At 40.6% G+C, this 23,349-nt stretch overlaps 1 protein-coding gene across 6 annotated transcripts in view; it reads right to left on the bottom strand.

Moving 5' to 3' along the window:
* The window catches only part of rab27b (RAB27B, member RAS oncogene family), a 24,087-nt gene extending 894 nt beyond the window's left edge, over positions 1 to 23,193 (bottom strand). Inside the window, exons 1-7 of one of the 6 annotated variants that reach the window (XM_089020285.1) lie at positions 22,948 to 23,193; positions 6,346 to 6,520; positions 4,600 to 4,688; positions 3,743 to 3,846; positions 3,498 to 3,621; positions 1,820 to 2,007; positions 1 to 327 (exon numbers count right to left, since the gene is read on the bottom strand). The exon at positions 1 to 327 is cut by the window's left edge and continues 894 nt beyond it. In XM_089020285.1, coding sequence (XP_088876411.1) covers positions 1,821 to 2,007; positions 3,498 to 3,621; positions 3,743 to 3,846; positions 4,600 to 4,688; positions 6,346 to 6,498 — 657 coding nt within the window. In that variant the 5' untranslated portion in view covers positions 6,499 to 6,520; positions 22,948 to 23,193 and the 3' untranslated portion in view covers positions 1 to 327; position 1,820. Of the gene's footprint in view, positions 2,008 to 3,497; positions 3,622 to 3,742; positions 3,847 to 4,599; positions 4,689 to 6,345; positions 6,521 to 13,677; positions 14,147 to 14,230; positions 14,308 to 22,947 lie in introns of those variants that run through there. The other 5 variants (XM_089020283.1, XM_089020282.1, XM_089020286.1 and 2 more) reach the window with 5 other exon arrangements.
* Between the last annotated feature and the right edge of the window lie 156 nt (positions 23,194 to 23,349).

The raw sequence follows: 23,349 nt of genomic DNA, 5'->3' as shown, positions 1-23,349 counted from the left end.
GGCAGATATTAGGATCCCGAATCCTTCAGAATCCCTACTGCTGATTAAAGTGAGGATCTTTCCACATTTTGTGAATCTTATATGGCACTTGTCATCAGATGTTGGCACGCATACGCACAAAGCATTAACAGAACGTGAAAGCATTTTTTTTATCCGAGGTTTCAAAAATGCATTTGGATTTGGCACGATGGCAGATTAAAGGTGACAAAGTGAAGCCAAAGCTTAAGGTCACATGAACATTTTGAACAGATTCATTGCATACGCCACCAAAAAAAACATGTATTCAATTTGTATTGTCTTTCCAAGAAGGGCCATAGAAGTCATGTTCTGCAGCAAAAAAAGAAGAAAAAAAAGAAAAAAACTTTCAGCACACGTTTACATTTGAACACCCAAAAAATGCGTCATTGGGGGAAGAAATAAATAGATAGCAAGCAAGAAGGTTTCTTCCACACACATTTTCCATCATGTAAGGCAAATAGAGGTGTTATGCTATTAGGTAGGCGGTTGACTTGCACAAAAACAATGTCGAGATTGAAAGTTGGACAGAGGTTGGGAGATACAATTAACTTATGGAAGGTGTCAGGATGGAACTAATAGTCTACATTTTCCATTGGTTGCTATTGACTGATAAGCAACCAAGGAAAAAAAAAAAAAAAGAGGACAAACAAGCGAAATCTTCGTTGTTGTTTTGGAAAAAAAAATGTGAGTTGTCCTGAGCACAAGGCAGAATGTTGACTTTCCGGTAATCAGCACCTATGCACTTACGTTTATTTGTTTTTATGTTATTTCAAGAACAATGTTTTTTTTTTACTCCTAGTACGATAAAAAAAACAGAGAAACGAGCTGTTCATTTGACAATTTATCAAACTGTATATAACCTGCATGTAAGTATACAAGCACAATCTTAGGCCACCGTAGTTCACTATATATCGATCTCCATTATATATTCTTCATTAAAGTTCACTTTCCCTCTTTAAACGTAAAAGGGAACACTTTTAGCACACACACACACAAACAATAATGACTGTATACAGTATATCCATACCCTTGTCTATACCCTCAAAAAAGTTGTAATGCACCTCATATAAGTTTAAGTGTTGCTCTCTTTTCATTTTTATTTGTTGTAGTATTTTTGGAAAAAAAAGTCAGATTAAAACAGTTAAACTTGTGCAGGCCTCCGACTTTTGCATAACACAGTGTATAGAGCATCAATTTTAATTTCAAGACATTTCAAGTGTGAGTCAAGCAGATCAAATCCTGGATATTATCAACAGGCCGTCTAACAAATACAAAACAGTGAAATGTTTTAATAACTACTGGGATCCAAAGCCACTCAATTTGACCCAAAAAATATGTTAATTTAATGGGCCTGTCGATTGAACAGTATTCCAATTAAAACTAGCTTGAAAGGCAACTGACACAGGAAGACGCTTATCCCCTGTTAGAAAGTGGTGAAAACATGAGACAAATTAACATCAAACCACAAAGAAGAAGCAGCAGCAGCAGCAGCAATAAGGGCCAGAATAGTCGGTGGTGAAAAAAAAGGTCTCCGACCGTGACTCACCAGCGTTTTGCCACAAAAAACTGATACTGAGGTGATTTGACTGCAGTACTGAGAAAAAAACCCTAAGGGCGATCTCGGGTGGCTCAGTCCTATTGAGGCATTTTGGTAACAGAATTCAGAGGTGAGAAAGATAAGGAAGCTAAATAATAGTTTAGGCTGAGCCGGAAAGGAGCTGATCAAGATGACACCAAAGAAGCATGCAAGCAATGATGACAGAGAGGAGAGAGTGCACTCAGTAACAAAGAACCCTCATACTCTAGCATGCACATTTCTTCTCCTCGGGCTGTGCGGCGGACAGCCTCGCACTCTCCGTGCCGTTAGAAGGCTCTGAAGGTGGTTTGTCCACGCACTGCTCCATCCTCTTCATGACCAGGTCCAGCAGTGTGATCACAGACTTTTCCACCTCCACCCCGGTCGCAGCGCTCGTCTCGAAATACGGGATACTGGGGAGGGAGGGGTGGTTAGAAAGACAAAAAAAAAATCCGGGAGAGGCATAGTGATTAAAGCTCAAAGTTGTGTGGTAACAAACCCATTACTTGATGGATTGGCCTTCACAACTGACACAACAAGTGACACCAGAACTGTGAGACATCATTTTACTTATCGTAGTATTTTCCGGTGTATAAGGCGCACCCAAAAGCCTTGATTTTCTTCAAAGGATGACCCTGCGCCTTATACACAGGTCCTGTATTTTGTTTTTCTACTTTTTTTCCTTCCTTTCCTCTTCCTTTAATAACTTTGCTGCGAGACGAATAAAGGTACTGTACATCCAATCCAATCCAATACTGAGCCACAGCAGGTCTGGCAACTACTGCCAGCAGTCACAGACTCCATTTTCCCCCCTTAGAAGAAGCCGTGCACAGTGCATGCTGGCAAATATAAAACAAAACTCCACCCTCTACTGTATAGCCTTATAATGTGGTGTGCCTTATATTTGGAAAACATATATTTATGTAATACATTTTTCATTCATTGAAGGTCCGTCTTAAAGTCCGAACTTACGACCACGGCCGTAATTCTACGCCTGGCACCGCAACGCGTTAGCAGGCCGTCAACGCGTACGACAATTTTGGCCAGCCAGCCTGCATCTCACTCTCGCACCGCAATCGACCGTGTGATGGCACCACAGGAGGGAGTTTTCGAGTCATTTAGCCTCAGAGTCTCTAGTCAACATTTTGAATGGATTTCGACTTACGACCATATTGACTTACGGCCGTTTGGTCGGAACGGAACTCGGTCGTAAGTCGGATGTTAGTTGTATATGGAAAAGGTTTGAAAATACACCATTCATTGGTGGTGCGCCTTATACACCAGAAAATACGATAGTCTTTTGACGCCTCCTGCTTAAGTGTGACATTGCTCCCCATTTCAACTCTCTGTTTGCAGTTAAAAAGTAAAGTATTGCTACAATATTGGAATCCCTGGTTCCACATTTAAAAAACAGGCATGTGGAAGTTTGGATGAGAAATGTGCACATGCATGACTCACTTAGAGGGGAAGAACTAAATTAGGATTTTTTTTGTGGAGTTAATGGCCGTAAATTAGACTAAAATATGAAAATAATAATCTGTCCTAGACTTCAATATTGCAGGCATGGTTTTTGCTCAGGATGCTCATAGAATTCTTGATATTTCAGCCAGTCGAAGCCATTTTGTTTTCTCATCTCTTAAATATTTAGAAATGGCACTTAATGCTCTTTTTGTCTGCCAAAATGCACAGTACAGACAACAAGGCACGAGACAAAACCCCAAGCGTCAGGAGGCACATGTGATAACCATGAGACTTAGCGGTGCCTAGAGAGAGACAGCGAGTGAGCCCGAGAGAGAGAGAGACAGAGAGAGAGAGACAGAGAGAGAGAGAGAGAAAGAGAGAGAGAGAGAGAGAGTGAAAGCAAGTGAGAGAGAAAGCAAGCATCACATCACTATGGACGTACCCGTACTTATCTGCCAGCTCTTTTGCTTGTTTTTCTTGAACCTCACGCTGGTCTGCCAGGTCTGCCTTGTTACCAACAAGGACTATATCGGGGTTCTCACAATAAGCGTTGGCCTGAAGCTGGCCTGAAAGGGAACACAAAGAAAGTGATTGAGCTCTTATTTTGTTTGATGATCCAGCAAACAATGGTGCCAGCAGTTGGGATTTTACACAGAGGCAATGCATTTTCTCAAAAATGTAACATACTCATCCAGTTTCTGACATTGAGGAAGCTTTGCTGGCTTGTGAGATCAAACATTAGCAGGAAGCCCATGGCGTCTCTGAAGAATGCTGTCGTCAGGCTGCGGAACCTGGAGCACAAGTTCAAACCAGGGTTTCTTTTATATACCGGTATTTATTTATTTAACTGTCTGACAACAGGCCTTTTAAAATTTCCATCATGGTTTACTTTTTCAAACCATACAGCATAGATGTCCAAGTCAAGGCCCGGGATCAAATCTGGCACCGTCCACTGCTCGTAACTCCAGTCAAGTCAAGACAAAAATTATTTCCAACTAGCAGATATGAAATGTAAACAATCTCCCTACAAATGCGCAGCCAGGGCAATAAATGGCAAATGTACGTAGGTGTAGTTTATCTGTTTGTCTTTTTCACCGAAGGCTCGAGAAAATATAATTACAAAGTGAGATACGTGACTGAGTCATCCTCAAGTGAGTCATCTATCCTTGGAAACAGCACCGGAAGAGATCAAAGCCTTTTACAGAGTGACGATCATGGGCATACATTATGCGCAGTGGTCATCAATGATAGACGACGTGTGCAAGCAAACGATATACAGAACACGATGTGCTTGGAAATCTAGTCTACATCGCTGCAAGTTTTTTGGATTAATTTTCCTGTCCTTTATCACCAAATAAACATTGGTAGACAAGGCAGGGCAAAGCCGATGCTTCGTTGCTCCTATATAATTAAAAATGTCTTTCAATCTTGGCAAATACCAACATTTTTGTTTTTTATTGGGGGGGTGGGAAATATGAGCAAATCAAGCTTGGATTATGACATATCCCCTGTAAAATCAGAAAATAAACAGAAAACAAGCCCACCGTTCCTGTCCAGCTGTGTCCCAGAGCTGGAGATGAACCTTGAAGGTTTTTCCTGCTGTCATTCCATTGGGGTTGGAAGCTGTGTACACCTGAGGAGAAAGAGCACTTAAGATCAGGGGTCGGGAACCTATGGCTCGTGAGTCATACATGCCTCTTTTGATGATTGCATCTGGCTCGTCGATAAAACTAAATACATATTCTCGCTTTTTCGCTGTACATTTTCTGTTTGGGCTGCAGTTGGCGGAAAGCGCACTTTTGATTGGATGATACTGACTTCGGTTGCCGGAAAGCGCAATTTTGATTGGATGATACTGGCCGTTCATGTCGAAACAGGTAAACGCCCCTTTCAAATAAGCCCGATGAGTAAAAAAAAAAATGACGAGTATCGTAAACTTTAGGTTGAATAAACCAGAGGATTCGCCTTTGTGGAGAGAAACAGTGGAATGTCAGTGGCACTTTGACAAGCCCCATGCTAACGTTAGCATTAATATACTTCTGTGAGAGACAGTAGAAAGCAAATGTGGAAGCTAATGAGCAGTATGCAGGCTAGTGAGCAATAACTTCGTGTATGACCGGGCAGGTTCACTTTCATTCCGATCGTTTGGCTGGATTTTTTTTACCAATCACGAGAAACGGAAAACCATTCATGTTAATGGTGAGTACTATCACAAAGTTAATTTAAATAACACATTCTGACATTTTGTCGAAAAGTGGCCGCGCGTGCGTGCGTGTTTGTGTGTGTGGCTCTCACTGAAATATATGTCTAAATATTTTACTTTTATGGCTCTCTTAGTCAAAAAGGTTCCCGGCCCCTGCTTTAGATGAATGGGTGGCTATGTAGTAGTAGTCGCGCATTGATCATTCGGGTCTTTGGTCTGTATCAAAGCAGAAAGGCAGAAAACATTACAGATACATTGTTTTGCCTGGTTTTATTGGTGGTGATTTGTGATGTCCAGCGTAAAAACATATTAGAATAAAAATAAATAAATAAAACATACTAAATAAAACTTTGGATTTATCCTTCTACAGTGGGGATTTTAACATATATGATACAAAGACATATAAACATACAGAAAAAGTGCGCGCATGAAGCAATATTTTATTTGCCCTAATTATTATGTTGTACTAAATATTGGGTTGATCCACGCATCAGATCTAAAGCATCCCAACAAGTCACTCCTGGGAGTTCAGACAGCTGGGAATGAGCAACATTCCCATGTGGGTATTCCCCATTTCCAAATTAGAACAGTCACATGATGCCAAAACAGAGATAACAAACACCCCCACACATCCATCAGCTGACCTCTCCCCCATGTAATATCCATTAAACTTCCTGAATACAGAAATGTGACAGCAAACATTTCATCATCATAAGTAAAAACACTGCAGCTGGGTAATGAACTGATGAATACCAAGAGCTGGCTGCTCTGTGGATGGCATATTCGCGACAAAGGGGAAATGCCTGGCATTGTTACTGGGGGAAATTAAACTACTTGCAGTTGCCGATTTATTGATTTCCCAAAACGAAAAGTTAATTTTGCCAAAAGGTCAAGTGAGCTAGAAGGGGAAGGCATGAGTGTACATATATTAGTTTGCTTTCACTGGTCAAGAAGGGTGGTACCGCAAAGGGTACTGCTGCATCTGATGTGGACATAAATCGGAATCACACAATTTGCTGATAGTACTGTAACCCATTAAAATTAATGGCAGAGACAAGAAACATGCTTTGGATTGAGGCTGTCTTACCACTCTTTTTTCCCTGAAGTCAATGCCGACTGTGGTGATGAACTTGGGGTTGAACTTGTTGTCTGTGTATCTGTACAGGAATGTTGTCTTCCCCACACCAGAGTCTCCCAGGGCAAGGAGCTTTATCAGGTAGTCATAATCCCCATCAGTCATAGTGATCACGACCAATAGAACCCTGTACAAAATAGACACAGAAGTTAACCAGTGGTAGGCCGTCAGGACCTGCAAGGCCTTCTCTGCTGGCCTAAAAATATCTGAATCACAGACTAATGTTAATTAAATTTTGTCCACTAATTTTTATTAAATAATTCCAAAATGTCTTTCAGCTTCCTTTCATTGCTTTTCTCCTATTGCACTGCTTGTTTTCATATTTAAGCATTTAACCAATCACATTTCAGCCATCATTTGTTACCAGGGTCAGAAATCTACCTATACGCTTTCACAATCAGTTCTGCGGGCACTGAACATACAAATCAATGTCGATGAAAATGTTGCTTTAACCAATCAGAGTTTGAGTTGGCAACCCAAGGCCTGCTGGAGCGCGCTGGAAACATCTGTGTTTTCACTAACTATGATTGGCTAGTCACATGGGTGGCTAGTCACTAGCCAAACATAGTCAACCCAAAAGAGCTGAAAAAGAAGAAATGGATTTGGTTGCAGATATACTGTTAAAGCCATTTTCAATACGGGCTTTTCAAGAATAGATGGACATCATTAATAAAGGTTGGACAGTGCCGAAGCTAGCAAAAATAGCAAAGAATGTTTCAATTTTATGAGATTATCATTAATCCACACATTCATAGTAAAAATTAGAACAGTTTGACAGTATTTCTTAAGTTTAAGTCACAAGTTATTTCATGGCCAACGCCACCCTCTAGTGGACGTGTAGTAAATCACGCCATACTCGGAACTGGGGATTGATTCAGACGTAGCACTACTGAAGGCCAGGGGTTGACATGCCACTGATATTAACGTCCAGATCATTTTTGACCATGTTGGTTTTAAACAGGTTTACGGTGCGTCCGGATAGTATCCACCGTGTTTCCCCCTTTTGCACATTTTGTTGCCATTGCAACTTGATTGCAAAATTGAATACATTCCTTCCCACCGACCATTTTGAAAACAACACCTCTTGATGCTCAACTTGAAGAGAAATGAAAAATACTGCAAAATTCTGATAAAAACAGTGCAAATAAATTCACATTAAAATAGCATGAAATACACTTGAAACTGATCTGATCGTCTGGATGGCCCGATGTTGTGCAAACCTTTCAGCTGTGAGTTGTGCTAAACACTTGATTATTATGGGGCCGCTTGTTTATTCTTGTAAACAACAAAAAAAAAAAAACACACTGTCATTATTAGATGTTGAATGTAAAATTGAAAGTGAAAACATAATGTTATCAGTTTGGAAAAAGAAGTTGTGGACACAGACAATTTTTGGGGAAAAAGTCTACCATATTTACCGCTTTATAAGGTGGTTTGGAATATAAGTGAGAGTGTCATTGAATGGCCTCATTTAAAACTGTTTTCATATGTGGTGTGCGCTACAGTATAAGGCACATATAGGCGACAATCGTGGCTGTGCCAGTGTTATGTATTCATCAGATGACACTACACTAAAAGGAATACAATACAATACAGTTGTATTCATATTGAGCTTTCACAACCGCTACAGCTATTACTAGGCGCTTTACAGAACATCTAAAAGACTAAGTCCAAGAAATCAACATACTGAGCTGTATATCAGATTATTAGGCACATTGTTGGCCTTTCAGACAATTGAATGCATTTAGGCACGCCTTGCAGTGCAGAAAATACAATACCATAACTTAAAAAGGGAAACAGTAAAGTGTGTTGTATACTTTGCAGAGGCACTGTGTCATTTGAAAACAACACATATTAGTGGAAAAGTGAAATCCAAATAAATGAACAATGTCATATGATGTAAAGTATTGCAACAGAAAAGAGACCAAATTGTCTTCAAAGTCAAATCACATGGTCCTCGTTTGTACTGTATGAGCCAAAGCCAAAAGGAAGTCATGACTGATCTCTCGGATAACCATTAGATTGAAGAGGAATGTAGAGTATTTGGGCACATTCTTTTTTTCTGTTGATGGCCTCAAAGCTTTTGTTTTGGAAGACATTTAATTGAAGGCAATTTGGGTGTGTGTGTGTATGCGAAATAGCGGTGATGGTCAGTTACACAAGTAATTGATGGAATGATCAATCGTGCCAAAGATTCGTTTGTAAAGACAATACCAATCACCAATACCAAAGATTTCACCAATCAACAAGTAGCAGGTTTTAAACATTGAGAAACGCTTAATACATGCGTCAACGCTGCTTATTACGACGCCTACAGAAGAATGGAGGTTGTGCAGTCACATGCCGCCGTTAATATTTTAAAGCACTTGACAGCATGTGAACGTCATTTGTGATAGATAATGGTTTCAAAATATACATAAAAAACAATTACAAAGACATTTTTCCCATCTCAGTGCAGATGTCAAATTGACAGAATCAGCAGTCGTGAAAGCATACAGTATGATTAAAGCTTCCACATACAAATATTTTCTTACTAATACTACTTTGCAAATAAAAGAAACACAGTACAAGCAGATAGCAAGCAATAATGTGATGTGATGGCGTGTTGAATATGCCCTTTCCAACATCATGCAATGAAGCACGCCTACATACACACCATCTCCCACATCATAACCAAAATACAATATTTACAGACTATCAGAAACAATGCTGTGAGATTTGTTACACAGAGCTCATATTAGGAAAAAGTAGTCCCAAGAGCATGCTAACCGTCTCTCTCAATACAAGGAAGAACAAAACCTTAAAGCACCAGAGAGAGATTAAAAATGTATGAAGAATCAAGCACAATAGGGGAGACAGGAAACAATAAGAAATGTTAATGCTAAAATGGTGAGCAAATACGGCATGTAGCAAGGAGCTCGCGTAAAGCCCAAAACTATATTTTTGGTGCAGACTTACTGTCCCGTTGAAAAGAAGAAATAGATTAGCTACATTATGTTTTTGTGTCTAAAAACATGAATAAAATTAAAATGATGCGACAGGCCAGATCTCACACAAGGCTTTGAGTTTGACATGTGACATATTGTTGACAGTCGGAAAAAAAAAGTTGGGTTGAAACTCTAAGGTGCAATGTTGCTCTCATTCAACTCAATCATTCTGGAATCATCTTGACTTATTTTACAGATTAAAATGAAAAAAATATATTTACAGTTGACTCCCACTATTTGAGGAATATAGAGACCAGGCCGACTCACAAACAGCGAAAATCCACATACAACTGACACACAACGAAACACAAAAAAATGCTTAATTGGTCTGCCACTTGTATTGCCCATCAGGCAATGTTTCATTGACAGTTTACATTTGATTGACAAATGACCAGTCTTGCATGTCTTCCACCTTTGCCCCCCAAGCTGAATGGATCGGATGAGAAAACTGCATTTTCCACCTTAGTATGATGACATTACATATCCACGAGCCAGTTCGGTGTCAAAGACATAGACAGGTACAGCCACATTTGTTTTCTAATTGGTGAATAGTGATTGATTGCACAGGAAAAGGACAGCTGATATTTGTCGGAGAAACCTCCACTAAGTGCCCTCGACAGTCCAGATCATGTTAAACAAAGCAGACACCTGTTTAATTGTGTTCCTGCGCCGAGTAAGGTCTATGCCAAAGGCACTAAAACTCATCTCTTTCCAAATCATCAATAATTGCTAAAAGGAATGAAGACTGGCCCTTAATTATTTCGCCCAGGCCTCTTCTGGGGTTCCACAGCCATTTTAAACGTTGGCATATTTTAGCGCCACTTAACCAGGCACCGAGGCATTCATGATGTCAGAGCCTGCTGAGTCCTTCTGCTTCAGCAATCTGTAGCGTCGAGAGCAGAAGGCTTTCTTCACACTTCCAGACTGTTTTCAACAAAAGAATCAGTCATCAATGCGTTTTGGGAAAGTTATGTCGGTTCAAGGAGATAGTGGAATTGACATAGGGAAGGCTTGACGCATTGTGTCATTTGTGTGAATATTCTGCCCGGCCTCACAGTTGGTGACACATTTAACCATCTTTGCCATGCAATCCTTCACTGTACTACACCCTGAATGTCTCGACTAGATCAAAGGTTTAAATGAACAAGGAACCAAGTTGAGGGTTCAAGTCCAGACCGTGGTTGTGGCATAATATTGTTCCAAAGACTTGTGCCCATTGTGCAGATAGCAATTGCATATTTTATGACAGAGTTGCAAGTCTCAACCAGTTCCTTCAATCCCTTCTTAATCCCACAGCAGGACACAAACCAACAAACACCACAGACAGCTGCCACAGCTGGATGTGAAAGGTCAACGTGTATAATGGCGTTCCAGGAAGAGCAACCTCAAAATTGGTTGAAATTGATGATCAACAAATTGCATTTTAAAAAGTTTCAATAGAAATTTAAATGACTTGGGGGGGGGGCATTTTTCAGTGTGCAAATATAATCATTAAATGTCCTTGAGAGTTTTGAAAGGCGCTTATAAATGAAATGTATTATTATTATTACATTATTACCTTTCCGACAAAGCATCTAATTCTCTTAATCTCGATAAAATTCCGTGTTCAGGTTTTAATCAATGTCTATGAAATTAAGTCATTAACATTTTAAATATTTATGTGGTGGTCGATCGGCGACACCATAGACACGTTGACAAATATTCATTTTGCTCTTCTATATCATTAGCATTAGCAAAGGCCAACTTGATGTATGATAAATCAGCTATTGAAGTCGATGTTAAGCTGGGTGACATAAATAGCTGATGCAGATGTGAGATGACTTGTATAAGTGAAAAATTCAAAGTATTTTTGAAGTAACATGTTTGCTCGCTTATTCTTGTGGTACACCGCAGACATTCCGAAGTTGGACCAAAATGATGCAATGTGTTGAATATCGCCGCCAATTTGATATTGGAGCTGCCCAAACATCCTTCCAAAGGGTCGATAGTCTGAATCCACAACAAACAGAAGGATACGTGACAATTATCTTCTCGAGCCATTAGAGTAATCTGAGCATCTTTACGTTTGTCGGCATGGAAGACTCAGGGTTGATATCAGGCTAATTACCCACCCGTGCCGAACAGGAATTACTCACTAACACACTCAGGCCTCCAGTCAATCCGGCAGCTATTGACTTTTCTAACATTTACAAGCTTTAAAAGACACAATATGCTGCAGATGTGTTTTTCAGTCAAACCTGTTTCAAAGCATTCTTGTACTACTTTCTGCACAGGTGACTGTTCGGACTGACTGCTTTACATTGAACCATCCTGCCAGTCACCTTGAAACAATTCCGTCAAGACACTGTGCGCAATGCCAAAGGAATCCATAGGTTGCATCATTTTCTTTTTGAGGTAGTGTTTTTGGAATTCCTTAATATTTGTCTTTCTAGTGGCGAAAAACTAAATAAATTCTGTGGAAACACACAGATTTCTCATAGACACAATGTAACAACAACAGTTTAGCAGTGTTGGACTGGATATAATGACCTTTACTGAGACTAACTGCTGGGCATAACCATAATAGCTAACAAGTAATGAGACTCCAAACATCATCAATCCACTTAGAAAAAAAAACACATTGCAGACGAACAATAACTCTTCTGGTCAATATCCAACAGCATTGTTTTATTTGCTTCCTCCTTCTTTTGTTTGGCCAAAAACCATCACAAGTTGTAATGACAGCATTTATTTGATATTTTCTCCCCGTTCACCAAACAAATATTGTGCAAGTACCCCTTTGCCGCAGGGGAAATGGTGATTATATCAACTAAATCAATAATGCATGCTTTGGTGTTTTGTGGTATGCTCTGGTAGTCGTATAAACATCAACTAGATATGGAGAGCACGCCACTTGTGCAGGGTAATGGGGAGATGTGTGTGTATATACGTACACACACATACATATCTATATCTGTCTATCCGTCTATCGATCCATGTCCCTTATCTATCTGTTTACAGTATCTATCCGTCAATGGATCCGTTGATTGATCGTTCTGTATAACAGTCTATCGATCTGTGTATTTATCAATCCGTCTATTGATCGATCCATCAATCGATTGATCCATCTATCCATCGATCGATAGATATTTTAGCTATAGATATATATATCTGTGTGTATGTGTGTGTCGAATGTGTGTGTGTGTGTATATACACCTCTATACATAATATAATAATACATTTTATTTATAAAGGGTCTTTAAAAACTGTCAAGGACACTTTACTTTCACAGGATATTTTTTCTGCGGTTGAGCAGCGGCAGCCACACGCGCCAGCGTTCACTCAACCCAGAAGTAACATAAAGTAAAAATAAATAAATAAATAACAAATAATAATAATAATAATGTATTGTATGTTACACATTGTTATCCTGTGACTGCAACGTGACCTTGAGAGTTTTGAAAGGAGATTATAAATGACATGTATTATTATTATTATTATTATTATTATTATTATTGTTGATGTTAGGGAACAAAATCATTTCAGGCATGCTACTTGTTACAGAATGCTGATTATGATGCATGAATTTTCCCTCCAAGAGGACAGTTTATGATTCTGTCCAATCTGTTTACAGTGATTTGATTCTGTCAGTGGTGTGGGAAGGGCAATGCATTAAATGTAAAAGGTGTTTCTGATACTTGAGTGACCTCGTGTCGGAACAAGAGAGAGGAAGTACTGTGCGTTATTCATCTCGGTCGCATACCATTTGGTTTTATGCCTTTTTAAGGGATCATTTTGTCTGGGATCTGACTAGTTTGAACAAGTGTTCAAGAATAAATACACTGGTGTAAATTGAAAGACATACAAAGAGCACACCACATATTTTAGAGTGAGATGTAACAAACCGACACAATGTGTTAACAATAATGCGAGCTGAGCCTTCACAGTGATGCAAAATGGACACTTAAAGAAAACAGAAAGCGTTTTCCAGGACATTCTACGCTCCACATCACTTGATCACGAGGTGGAGCTGGATACAACGTTCATCACCAGCCCCAGAGGTCTGGTCCATACATGTTTTGTACAAAAAAGGCAAACAGCCTATCAGCAGTTTTCAAAGAAAAGGGTGTGATCAGATTCCATGGGTGCACATAAACACAAACACACACACGCGCACACACACTTACATTTCCCTGCACAAACAACCAAGTTGTATCTGATGTCTTTCCGACTCCTTTTCGACAACCACCCTTCCCCCTGCGTTTATCGAGTGGCCTGTCACATGCATCCATCTCTGTGGCTTCGAGGCTTGACTTACCGCTCAGTTGGTACTCAGCTGATTCAACGGTGTCGGGTCCTGGAGGGGGAAAGGAGGCGTCAGGGAGCAGCTGACCAGCAGCCTCACATCGACACACACACCAGCTAACTGTTTGCCTACCATTCAGCTGGAGGCAGACGAGGACGAGGAACTTTAACAGACACTCCCACCCCCGACCACAAGCAACACCACCAAGTTATCTGATCAGCTGACTGGCTGCTAGGCTTCAGGGAAGGATGGATAACTTGGTTCAGGCGACCAACCAACTTGCTGTAGCTGTCGTGGTAGTTAAATTGCTCATAAATGAGCAGATAAAGGGGTGCCACCAACCAGCTGAATTGAGAAGAAAAATACTAATGGGACATATACTACTTTTCAACAGGCGAAGGATAGCGAGCAACTGCAGTGACTAAACCATAACCTGAGTAATATAAACTTCTCTACCGAGTCGCCTTGATGGACAACTTATTTTGTCGACATGTTTACCCTTGATGTGTGTCATCCTGCTAGCTCACCATTTTATTAGCTTGTTTTTTAGGTTTGTTTTACCTACTGAGTTTGAGTCGTCTGAATGTTTCTCTTTCAGCTTCCTCCTTCTTCCTTTCTTCCTCCTTTGCTTTTGTTTCTTTTTTCTGTCTAACTCTACCACTGCTGTGCTGTGTAATTAGAGGGTGGGGCTAGCATATGGTAAACTAGCTCTAGTCGTGGACCCACAGACACTCTGGTGCACATAATGATTTGAAGCAAGTGCAGCAATGAGGAGCCTCAGGTTATGCAGGTGAAGTAGCAAAGCAGGAAATAAAAAAAGACCTGAAATGTGACTGCGCACGATAACACTTGAAAGGAGGAAATACATTATGCCTTCGTTATGCAAGTCGACTCACATATTTCTCAAATAACAGCAACAAATAAACATTAGTCCATAATAATATGTGTGTCCAGATTGCTCATTCTCCCATGTATTACAATTCAGAATTAGTTGGATGATATTTCCAAGGGAATAAAGCAGTTTATCGACCTAATTAAATTTACTAAACATGCATGTTGTTCCGGTTATTACGGGTCGGTCAGAATAGTGCTTGGTACTCTCCGTTCTACGCTGGAGATCTTAGAGGGTCATGCACATCGACATCTGTTAACTTAAGATCAATAATGCAATTACATTGTTTATCTTGGTTCCAATCTCCCAAGCGGTCACACCGAATGTAAAAGGGTAGATGGACGTGAAGGTAAATACATGATAACCGATCGGGGTGTTCTTGTTTTGACCAGTGGTCCACGAACTTTTTTGTTTACTTACTCATGTGAAGGGCAAACTGTTTCATATACACATCTGAAATAACAAATTCACTCCAATTATCTGAATTGTACCTTTTCATTTATAATACGAAGGAATTACATTTTTGAGTCGGTATATAGTAAAAAGCAGAGGTGTTAAAGCCGAGGCCCAGGGGCCAAATCCGGCCCATTACACCATTTTATTCGGCCAGCGAAAGCAAATCAGACATTTCAATTGCCACGATGTTTACTTAAGTCTGGACCAAATTTTCAAATTGCTGTGTGCTAATCACAATAACATTCATTATTCTTGACTTCAGATTTGAGAAATACTGGATGTAACATGTGGGGGAAATGAACCTTTCTAGTGGTTTCCCCAAATTCATAACGGCCCTCAAGAGGAAACTGTAATTACAATGTGGCCCGTGGCAAAAAATGAGTTTGACACCCCTGGCAGGGTGACACTATACTATATGAAATATAGTATAGTATCACTCTGCCACGTGGCCACATAAGCAATAATGACATCATGCAAACTAATGGATAGTTCCCCGTATCGTTTTGTTCCGCATGATATGTTGAAGAATGATACATGCTATGGACATCAAAAAGCCACTGGGGCAAATATTAAAGATACAAAGAACACCTGCACACACCACATTTTCATACTAAAAGTTCTCTCCTTTTGAGGGACAAAGTTTGAACCTAGCAATTCAGGGAAACAGGTGCGGTAAACTGTAGCTAACTATAGTAAGGAAGCCGTTGCAATCCCTCACCTCCCATTGGTGGAATATGAAAAGATCAATAAGGCTCACAACGACATGCTAACCATGCTAAGATTTGAACATCAACCAAACATTTTCTAACGACAGGACGTAAGTCACAATTTCCAGTCGAATGGAAAAGGCCTTGTATGGGACTGACCACAGATGCACATTTTAAATGGAAATAAGATCACAGGAAGGTGAAAAGATGACAAGTATGCACGCGTGCACCCACAAACACGCACACACACACCAAATATCAGATTATGGTTCACTGGCCATCCAAAAGTAATTGGTGCTGTCCTTTTTTGGCGGCCGTATGAGAATGGTGCTAATGCTATGCAGGGTTCTATGTAGGGGAAACTTGAAGGTAACCAACCGTCTTCCACTACAAAGGTTAATGATACACGACAGCACAATTTGTAAAGTACACAAATAATTGACTCTCATTGTGTAAAAACAAAAACAAGGACAACAAAGGCGCAAAATAAAAAGTACTACAACTTTGGTCACATGCTCTCTTACTGGTGTTTTGGTTTTAAACATTTTTTAGTAGGTCTATATGGTGACTCTGCTGCACCAATTAACACAATATTGCAAAACATTTGGGGGTTTATGAAAGATATTCTTTCAGAAGCTATCATCCATTCAAGGTACTCACCAAGGGATTTGCAATTTTCTATAATGCATGGCTGCTAGCATGCTAGCTATCTTGCTAGATCAGCAGACTGGCCACAATGCACTTATATAACCAGTGCCCGTTTTTGCCATTAAGATACACAGACCTTAAGACATTGCTTCTCAAGCAATCCGACTAAATCTTGCACCACAACATTTTCAGGAGACAGATGAACTTTATGCATACATTCCAATCAGACAATGGAAGGAGTTAGAAAAGATTGCAATCCTAATTTTGAAACATTATTACCAGCTGAATCATCAGGACCTCTTGTTGACGACAGGCAACACTTGCCCCACATAAGCAACTCAACGAACCCAATGTCAAGTCCGGCCTGCACAATGGAGATCAGTGAGGTGCACTTGCTGATCATCATGTTCTTGTCCGTCCAAAATGAAGTCAGCGGACCAAGAGGGATGGTTAACGCTGATGGAATTAGATAGTGGGTGAAATATATGCTGCCCTAAACATATTATTGAGTGATGATCGAAGAGCGATAAAAATGTCCTCACTCTTAAAGAAGACCACAGGTCTCTTCATAATAACAAGCAGCCTGACGGTTGACACTTTATTGCAATGTCTGGAAAATGGTTAAAGACGTAAAACGTAGCTTGTTAAAAGGCACAATCTTTTCCATTTATCATGCCAAGTGCAACATTCACATCACCTTAGTGTGTAGGCCTGTACGATCTGAGTTTCTTCTCGTGCCACCAGATTTAATTGAGTTTCTTGCCTCCTGACCTAAAAATTACACGCACAATGCAGATACTATCAAGACATCTTCCAGCGAAAGCATCTAAAAGATGTTGTGAAAAAAGGACCAAAGAAGTGATGATGCATCAACAGTGTTAAAGATGTATGAATCTCCGGCCTCCTGTGGATTGTGTGCATGACGGGGAACAATGATCACCCTGGGTGGCTTCTTTTAGACTTTACGACCCAAAATCAGGGCTGTTTCGAGTCATGTTCCTTTTATTTAATTCCACACATCGCATTTTTCTCATCTTGACGGTGTTTATCAAATTTTGTGTCTGTTTTTGTTGATTTGGGGCTTCTGACTTCTGTTTATTTCACGGTGGATATTTTTTGGATCATGACAGTTGAGAGTTGAGCCGTTACATTTTGCTGAAATGTCAATATGTTGGATATTGCAGATCAAAATTATGAGGAAAAAGGGATTATATAATGAAACCGCTGCATTTGAAGTTTGGACATTGGCTTTTTATTTTCAGGACCTTCTCATTTTATTGTGCTAATGTGCACACAGGGCAATTTCCATACCTTCCATCCATTTTCAATACAAGCCTATCCTGAACAGGGTCATATGGGGAATTGCCGGGGCCAATCCCAGCTGTCATTGGGCAGAAAATAGACTTCATGCTGAACTGGTCGCCACCTTGTTTCCCTTAAGGTGTTCTTGGAAGAAACTGAAATAGGGTGTCAGAACCAAGATCCATCCATTTTCTAGCATGCCCAGTCACCCTCACACAGTCAAAGAGACGAAACTGAACACACAGAGGCTGATCGGACGTCATCGGATGATCAACTTTACCCTGTGTGGACAAAAGATGAACACCTTTCTTATGACAAATGCAGAGCTCCAAACTTTATCTGCACGTGATTAAATGTTTTTGGGGGGCCTTAGTGTAATCACTAGGACTGTGTTTTGGGCAAGAGCCTCCGGAATACATGCATGTTGTTCCTTGTGTAAATCAGAAACCTCTGAAAGATGTTAGTCATCAATCATGTGAACTCATGAATCAGCATTGTGAGTGTTTAGCTATATTCGCAGTATGAATTTTATTTGACCATCTGAAACAATTGACATAATCTCATCAATCTAATTAGCAATGCAGATACACCTGAGAAGCACCTGAGAAGATATAGCTGATGCATGTGCCGTATGGGCAGCGTAACTGTGAAGAATTTCAGCGGGTAAATGAGTAACCCGCAGTGTGTGTGAATGCACACTGGCAGTGGGTCTTTTCCCAGCACTTTGCATTTGCAAAGACATAGACAAAAATAACATTAAAAAAACAAAAACAAATCTAATTCAAATTCCAAGATGAGACCACGTAAAGAAAATGTACCCAATATGAATACGCGGAACAGTCATTTGGAGATGTCTTTTGGAGATGTTGTCTTTTGTGGAGTATTAAATTCATTTTGGTTGTTGCATTTTTGGAAGTAAATGAACACCATCACGTGAGTCAGTGTTTGTGTTGTTTTGTAGTGTAATGGGAATCGTGACAACTGATATATTCATACCACAAAAAAAAAAACAAATAAAAAAGGGTATGTAATAGTCACACTGCTCAACATTTACCGGTAAGATTTGAAAAGCGCTTAAACTGGAATGTATTATTATTATTATAAGTTATGAGTTCAGAATACCCATAGAAAATGCATGCTTGTCCACGTGAATATGTTCATTTAAATGGTGACAGTTTCCAACCAGCAGTAACTTCTGTGATTTGCCCGTGACCACAGCTCAAGACAAACAGCATATTTGCTGTCTACCTCCTTTTAGAGTTTTAAGTGCAGTCGGAGTGAGTGCGGCTGCATCGTGACCAGGAACTCTCTGCACTTGTAAAACAACTCCACACTTCTCCACCTACTTATTTTGGATGCCTTCTTCACCTTCTGTCCTTTCAGTCATTCTGTCTCTGTCACCAGGCAACGAGCCTTTTTTCATCTTCTTTCTGTCTCATCTTGGTGACTGTTTTTTTACATTACTCCACACGCTTTTTTTACACATACACATCATTTACACCTGCATCTCAACATTTTTTTAAAGCTTGACATGAAAGCTTTCACATGCACTATATACACAATGTACACTATATGCAATATATACCGGTGTGTGTGTGTGTGTGTGTGTGTGTGTGTGTGTATATATAAAATCCCCCCCCCCCCCCATGGGTGGTATCTGTCCCCCATTTTTAGCTCGGGTCCTCTACCAGAGGCCAGGAAGCTTGACGGTTCTGCGCAGTATCCGTGCTGTTCCCACCACTGCTCTTTTCTGGAGAGAGATATCCGATGTGGTTCCCGGGATCTGTTGCAACCACTCGCCGAGTTTGGGGGTCATTGCCCCGAGTGCTCCGACCGCCACAGGCACGACTGTCACCTTTACCTTCCAGGCTCTCTCCAGCTCCTCTCTGAGCCCTTGGTATTTCTCGATTTTCTCACGTTCCTTCTTTCTGATGTTTCCATCACTTGGGACCGCTACATCCACGACAACGGCTTTCCTTTCCCCTTTATCTATGACCACAATATCTGGTTGGTTGGCCATTACCATCTTGTCAGTCTGTATCAGGATGTCCCACAGGATCTTTGCTCGGTCATTCTCCACCACCTTGGGAGGTGTTTCCCATTTTGACCTTGGGGTTTCCAGTCCATACTCCGCACAGATGTTTCGGTAGACTATGCCAGCCACCTGGTTATGGCGCTCCATGTAGGCTTTCCCTGCCAGCATCTCACACCCTGCAGTTATGTGTTGGATTGTCTCAGGTGCCTCTTTGCACAATCTACACATTGGGTCTTGCCTGGTGTGGTATATCCGTGCCTCTATGGCTCTGGTGTTCAGGGCCTGCTCTTGAGCAGCTAGGATGAATGCCTCTGTGCTGTCCTTTAGGCCAGCCCTCTCTAGCCACTGATAGGACTTCTTAAGATCAGCCACTTCAGTTATGGTTTGGTGGTACATCCTGTGTAGGGGCTTTTCCTCCCATGATTGTCCCTCTTCGCACCTCATCCCCTGTTACCCATTGTCTGAGACATGCTCTGAGTACATCATCCCTTGGAGCATTATCTTTGATGTATTCATTGAGCTTGGATGTTTCATCCTGGACAGTGGCTCTCACACTCACTAGTCCCCGGCCTCCTTCCTTACGGCTTGTGTACAGTCTCAGGGTGCTGGACTTGGGATGGAACCCTCCATGCATGGTGAGGAGTTTTCGGGTCTTAACATCCGTGGTCTGAATCTCTTCCTTTGGCCACCTTATTATTCCTGCAGGGTATCTGATCACTGGCAGGCATAGCTGTTTATTGCCTGGGTTTTGTTCTTGCCATTGAGCTGGCTTCTTAGGACTTGCCTCACCTGCTGGAGGTATTTGGTCGTAGCCGCTTTCCTTGTTGCTAGTTCGAGGTTGCCATTGGCCTGTGATATACCGAGGTACTTGTAGCTGTTTTAGATGTCTGCTATTGTTCCTTCAGTGTGGATTACCTTGCCCCTCGTAGTCACCATCCGACTACCACCACCAGCCCGATGTCACTGCTGTAGATCCTGGTTGTGTGGATCAGGGAGTCTATATATATATATATATATATATATATATATATATATATATATACACACAATTAGCGCTTTGACAATAATTTTAATTGAGTTTGACTTGCAAAAATACACTTAAAGATACCGAAAGGAATCAAACCCACATTACAAATGGTTGACCACCAGATGCGGTATGGCGATCGAATGGAACAATAAAGAGGTAAAACTATCCCCAAAAAAGGGCTGCCATTGTGATTTAGGCCCGTTACTTGAACAACGCCCTGCTTAACGTTGGAGACAAACAGCTTGTATCTCCAGCACGATACCCACAGATAAGAGCGTTCTATAGATCAACATGCTGCCTTAGTCATTAAAACGGTACCACTTCATAAGAGGTGCCCCTCCACGAGAAGTCGTAATCATGGTGCTTTATGACTGAAGATAAAAAGTGGCAGCTGGTGGGGAAGAAAATGTACTTCCAAGCATCAGTGAAAGCCCCAATATTGATCTGCAAGTATTTTCACTCCCCTCAAATTCATGTCCAGATTTATTTATTTCCCGTTCTTTTTGCCGAGCTTTTTTTTCAAAATCCAATGTCATCTACTTATTGATAATTGTATGAGTTTAGATCAAGACGATGGCGAGGAAAAACGGATTGAGGAACAATATAATTATAATACTAATAATAATACTGTATAATTATATATAATATAATTATACAGCAAGTCCTGAAGAATGAATGTCTCTCCGTGTCTTTGTTTTGTCATATTGTCTCTATGCTGTCATATTATTTGTTATTTAGTTTTTTTTGTTCTTTTGACTTCAAGACGGCGCCCCGAGAGTGGCTGCCTTTCCAGCAGCTCATGTATTTTGTTTTTCTACTTTCATTCCTTTCATCACTTTGCTGCTGTGAAATGTAAATTTCTCCACTGTGAGACTAATAAAGGCAAATCCAATCCAATCCAATAATAGCTGTGCTTCCTGTATTGCTGGCTGGCTGTCGAGTTGTGTGTCCTTTATGGTTTATTTTATGGATATGAGCTCCATACATGGACATGCGTTCTGTTTTAGCATACCACCAAAGAATTATGGATCCCAACAATTCTTCCAGGCGAGTTAAAAAAAATGCAACAAGTAGATGCAACAAATTGGGAAGAAAAGAGAAGCCAATGGGCTAAATTTCCTATAAGGTAAACTAACACAGTTAATAAATTCAGATTGGTGTCATTGATGAGTTCCCCTGGTGCAGTAATTAAAAGGCACATACAAGTAATTTTTTTGGGACGGGTGGGCAAGAGCCGTCCATCTCAAAAAGTAGACCTGCACTTAATAGCAGCCGAATCACATTTCCACTTTCAGAACAAGAAAAAAAGTGTTTTAAGATGACCATTTTTCAAACAGTTACTTGGGAATTATTCGTGTGATGTCTTCATATGTCCACCATAGAGGACAACATAGAAGAAACAATTTTGGCCATGAAAAATGAATGAGCTTTATTCACTACACTGTTTTGCAGAATTAATTGGATGCAAGCTAGAAATTAGCAAAAACAAACCATGTGAACAGTAGTGATTTTACATTGATTATCTCCTACAATGCACTGCAGCACAAAACACCCAGGTGAGGAGGTAAAGGTTAAATCAGTTCAATGTTGCAGATATAAAAAACTATTGCCACACCTTGGATTTCGAATCAAGCACAGCTACTTATGTTTTTCATGGCAGAGAATCCTATTTAAAACAACGAAATGCTCCCGAAGTGTTTGTTCCAAGTCTTGCTTTGCAGACCATTTTTGTTAAAACCAGAAAGCCTCAAGCCCCAACTGTTGATCCACAATTCACAATCTCATGCCATTCAGCAGAGGTTGGACAAAAAATGATTTCCATGTAACATTTTTAAATGTATTGTATCATTTGTTGAATTTCTGAAAAACCAAACTGAACTGCAAAGACAAAAACCATGCTCGAAGGTCCATAGTCCTGTCAAGACACACATTTGCCATCTCTGTTGTTTTTAGAACAACGGTTCTTTGCGTAGCGACTTAACGTAGATAAATAAGAAAAACACTGTCTTTGAGACGGTGCATAGCCGCTGTTACACTCCACAACTGAGCCTCAAGCAGCCCTGCGCCTGCCGGGTTATGACTCATCGCCCGCCGCTTGCCTTCCACTAATGCTCGAAGCCCCAAGTAACACGGAAACGCTCCAGTTTGCAGCCTCTCGGTCAACGCTGTGAGGGCGTGTGAGTCGCTGCAAAGACGCTGCGTCGCGTGTTCATACCTTTGACGTTATCGGAACAAACTCAGATCTCCCTCGCAGGTGGGTGCTGCTCTCTGTCCAGTTTGTCTCCTCTTCCTCCACCCCCAAGACGTCGCATCGCTCCTACGGTCCTTATTGAGAGGGAAATTCCGTACTCAGAGCGACCGAGATGCACAGAAGTCGCTTTTAAGTGTTTACTGAAAGACGTACTAACAAGTGGATTTGAGAATTATGGAGGAAGCTCGGTTTTCCGAGGGTGGAGGTTGACGTTTATGTTGCATTCAGTGACACCTCGGAAATTCGACACTTATATCCCTCTGTTGTTTAGTAGCAAGCTATTCATGAAGACAATTGCTGTCCGGATAACAATAAATACGATCTGAAATAAATTTAGTTCACATTCACCTTAAAGATCATTCAACA

Source organism: Hippocampus bargibanti, linkage group LG18 (genome assembly GCF_051943395.1).
Source record: "Hippocampus bargibanti isolate YZ-2025 linkage group LG18, ASM5194339v1, whole genome shotgun sequence".
Classification (NCBI taxonomy): domain Eukaryota; kingdom Metazoa; phylum Chordata; class Actinopteri; order Syngnathiformes; family Syngnathidae; genus Hippocampus; species Hippocampus bargibanti.
Note: the sequence above shows the minus strand (reverse complement) of the source record. Positions and strands in the feature narration are given on the sequence as shown.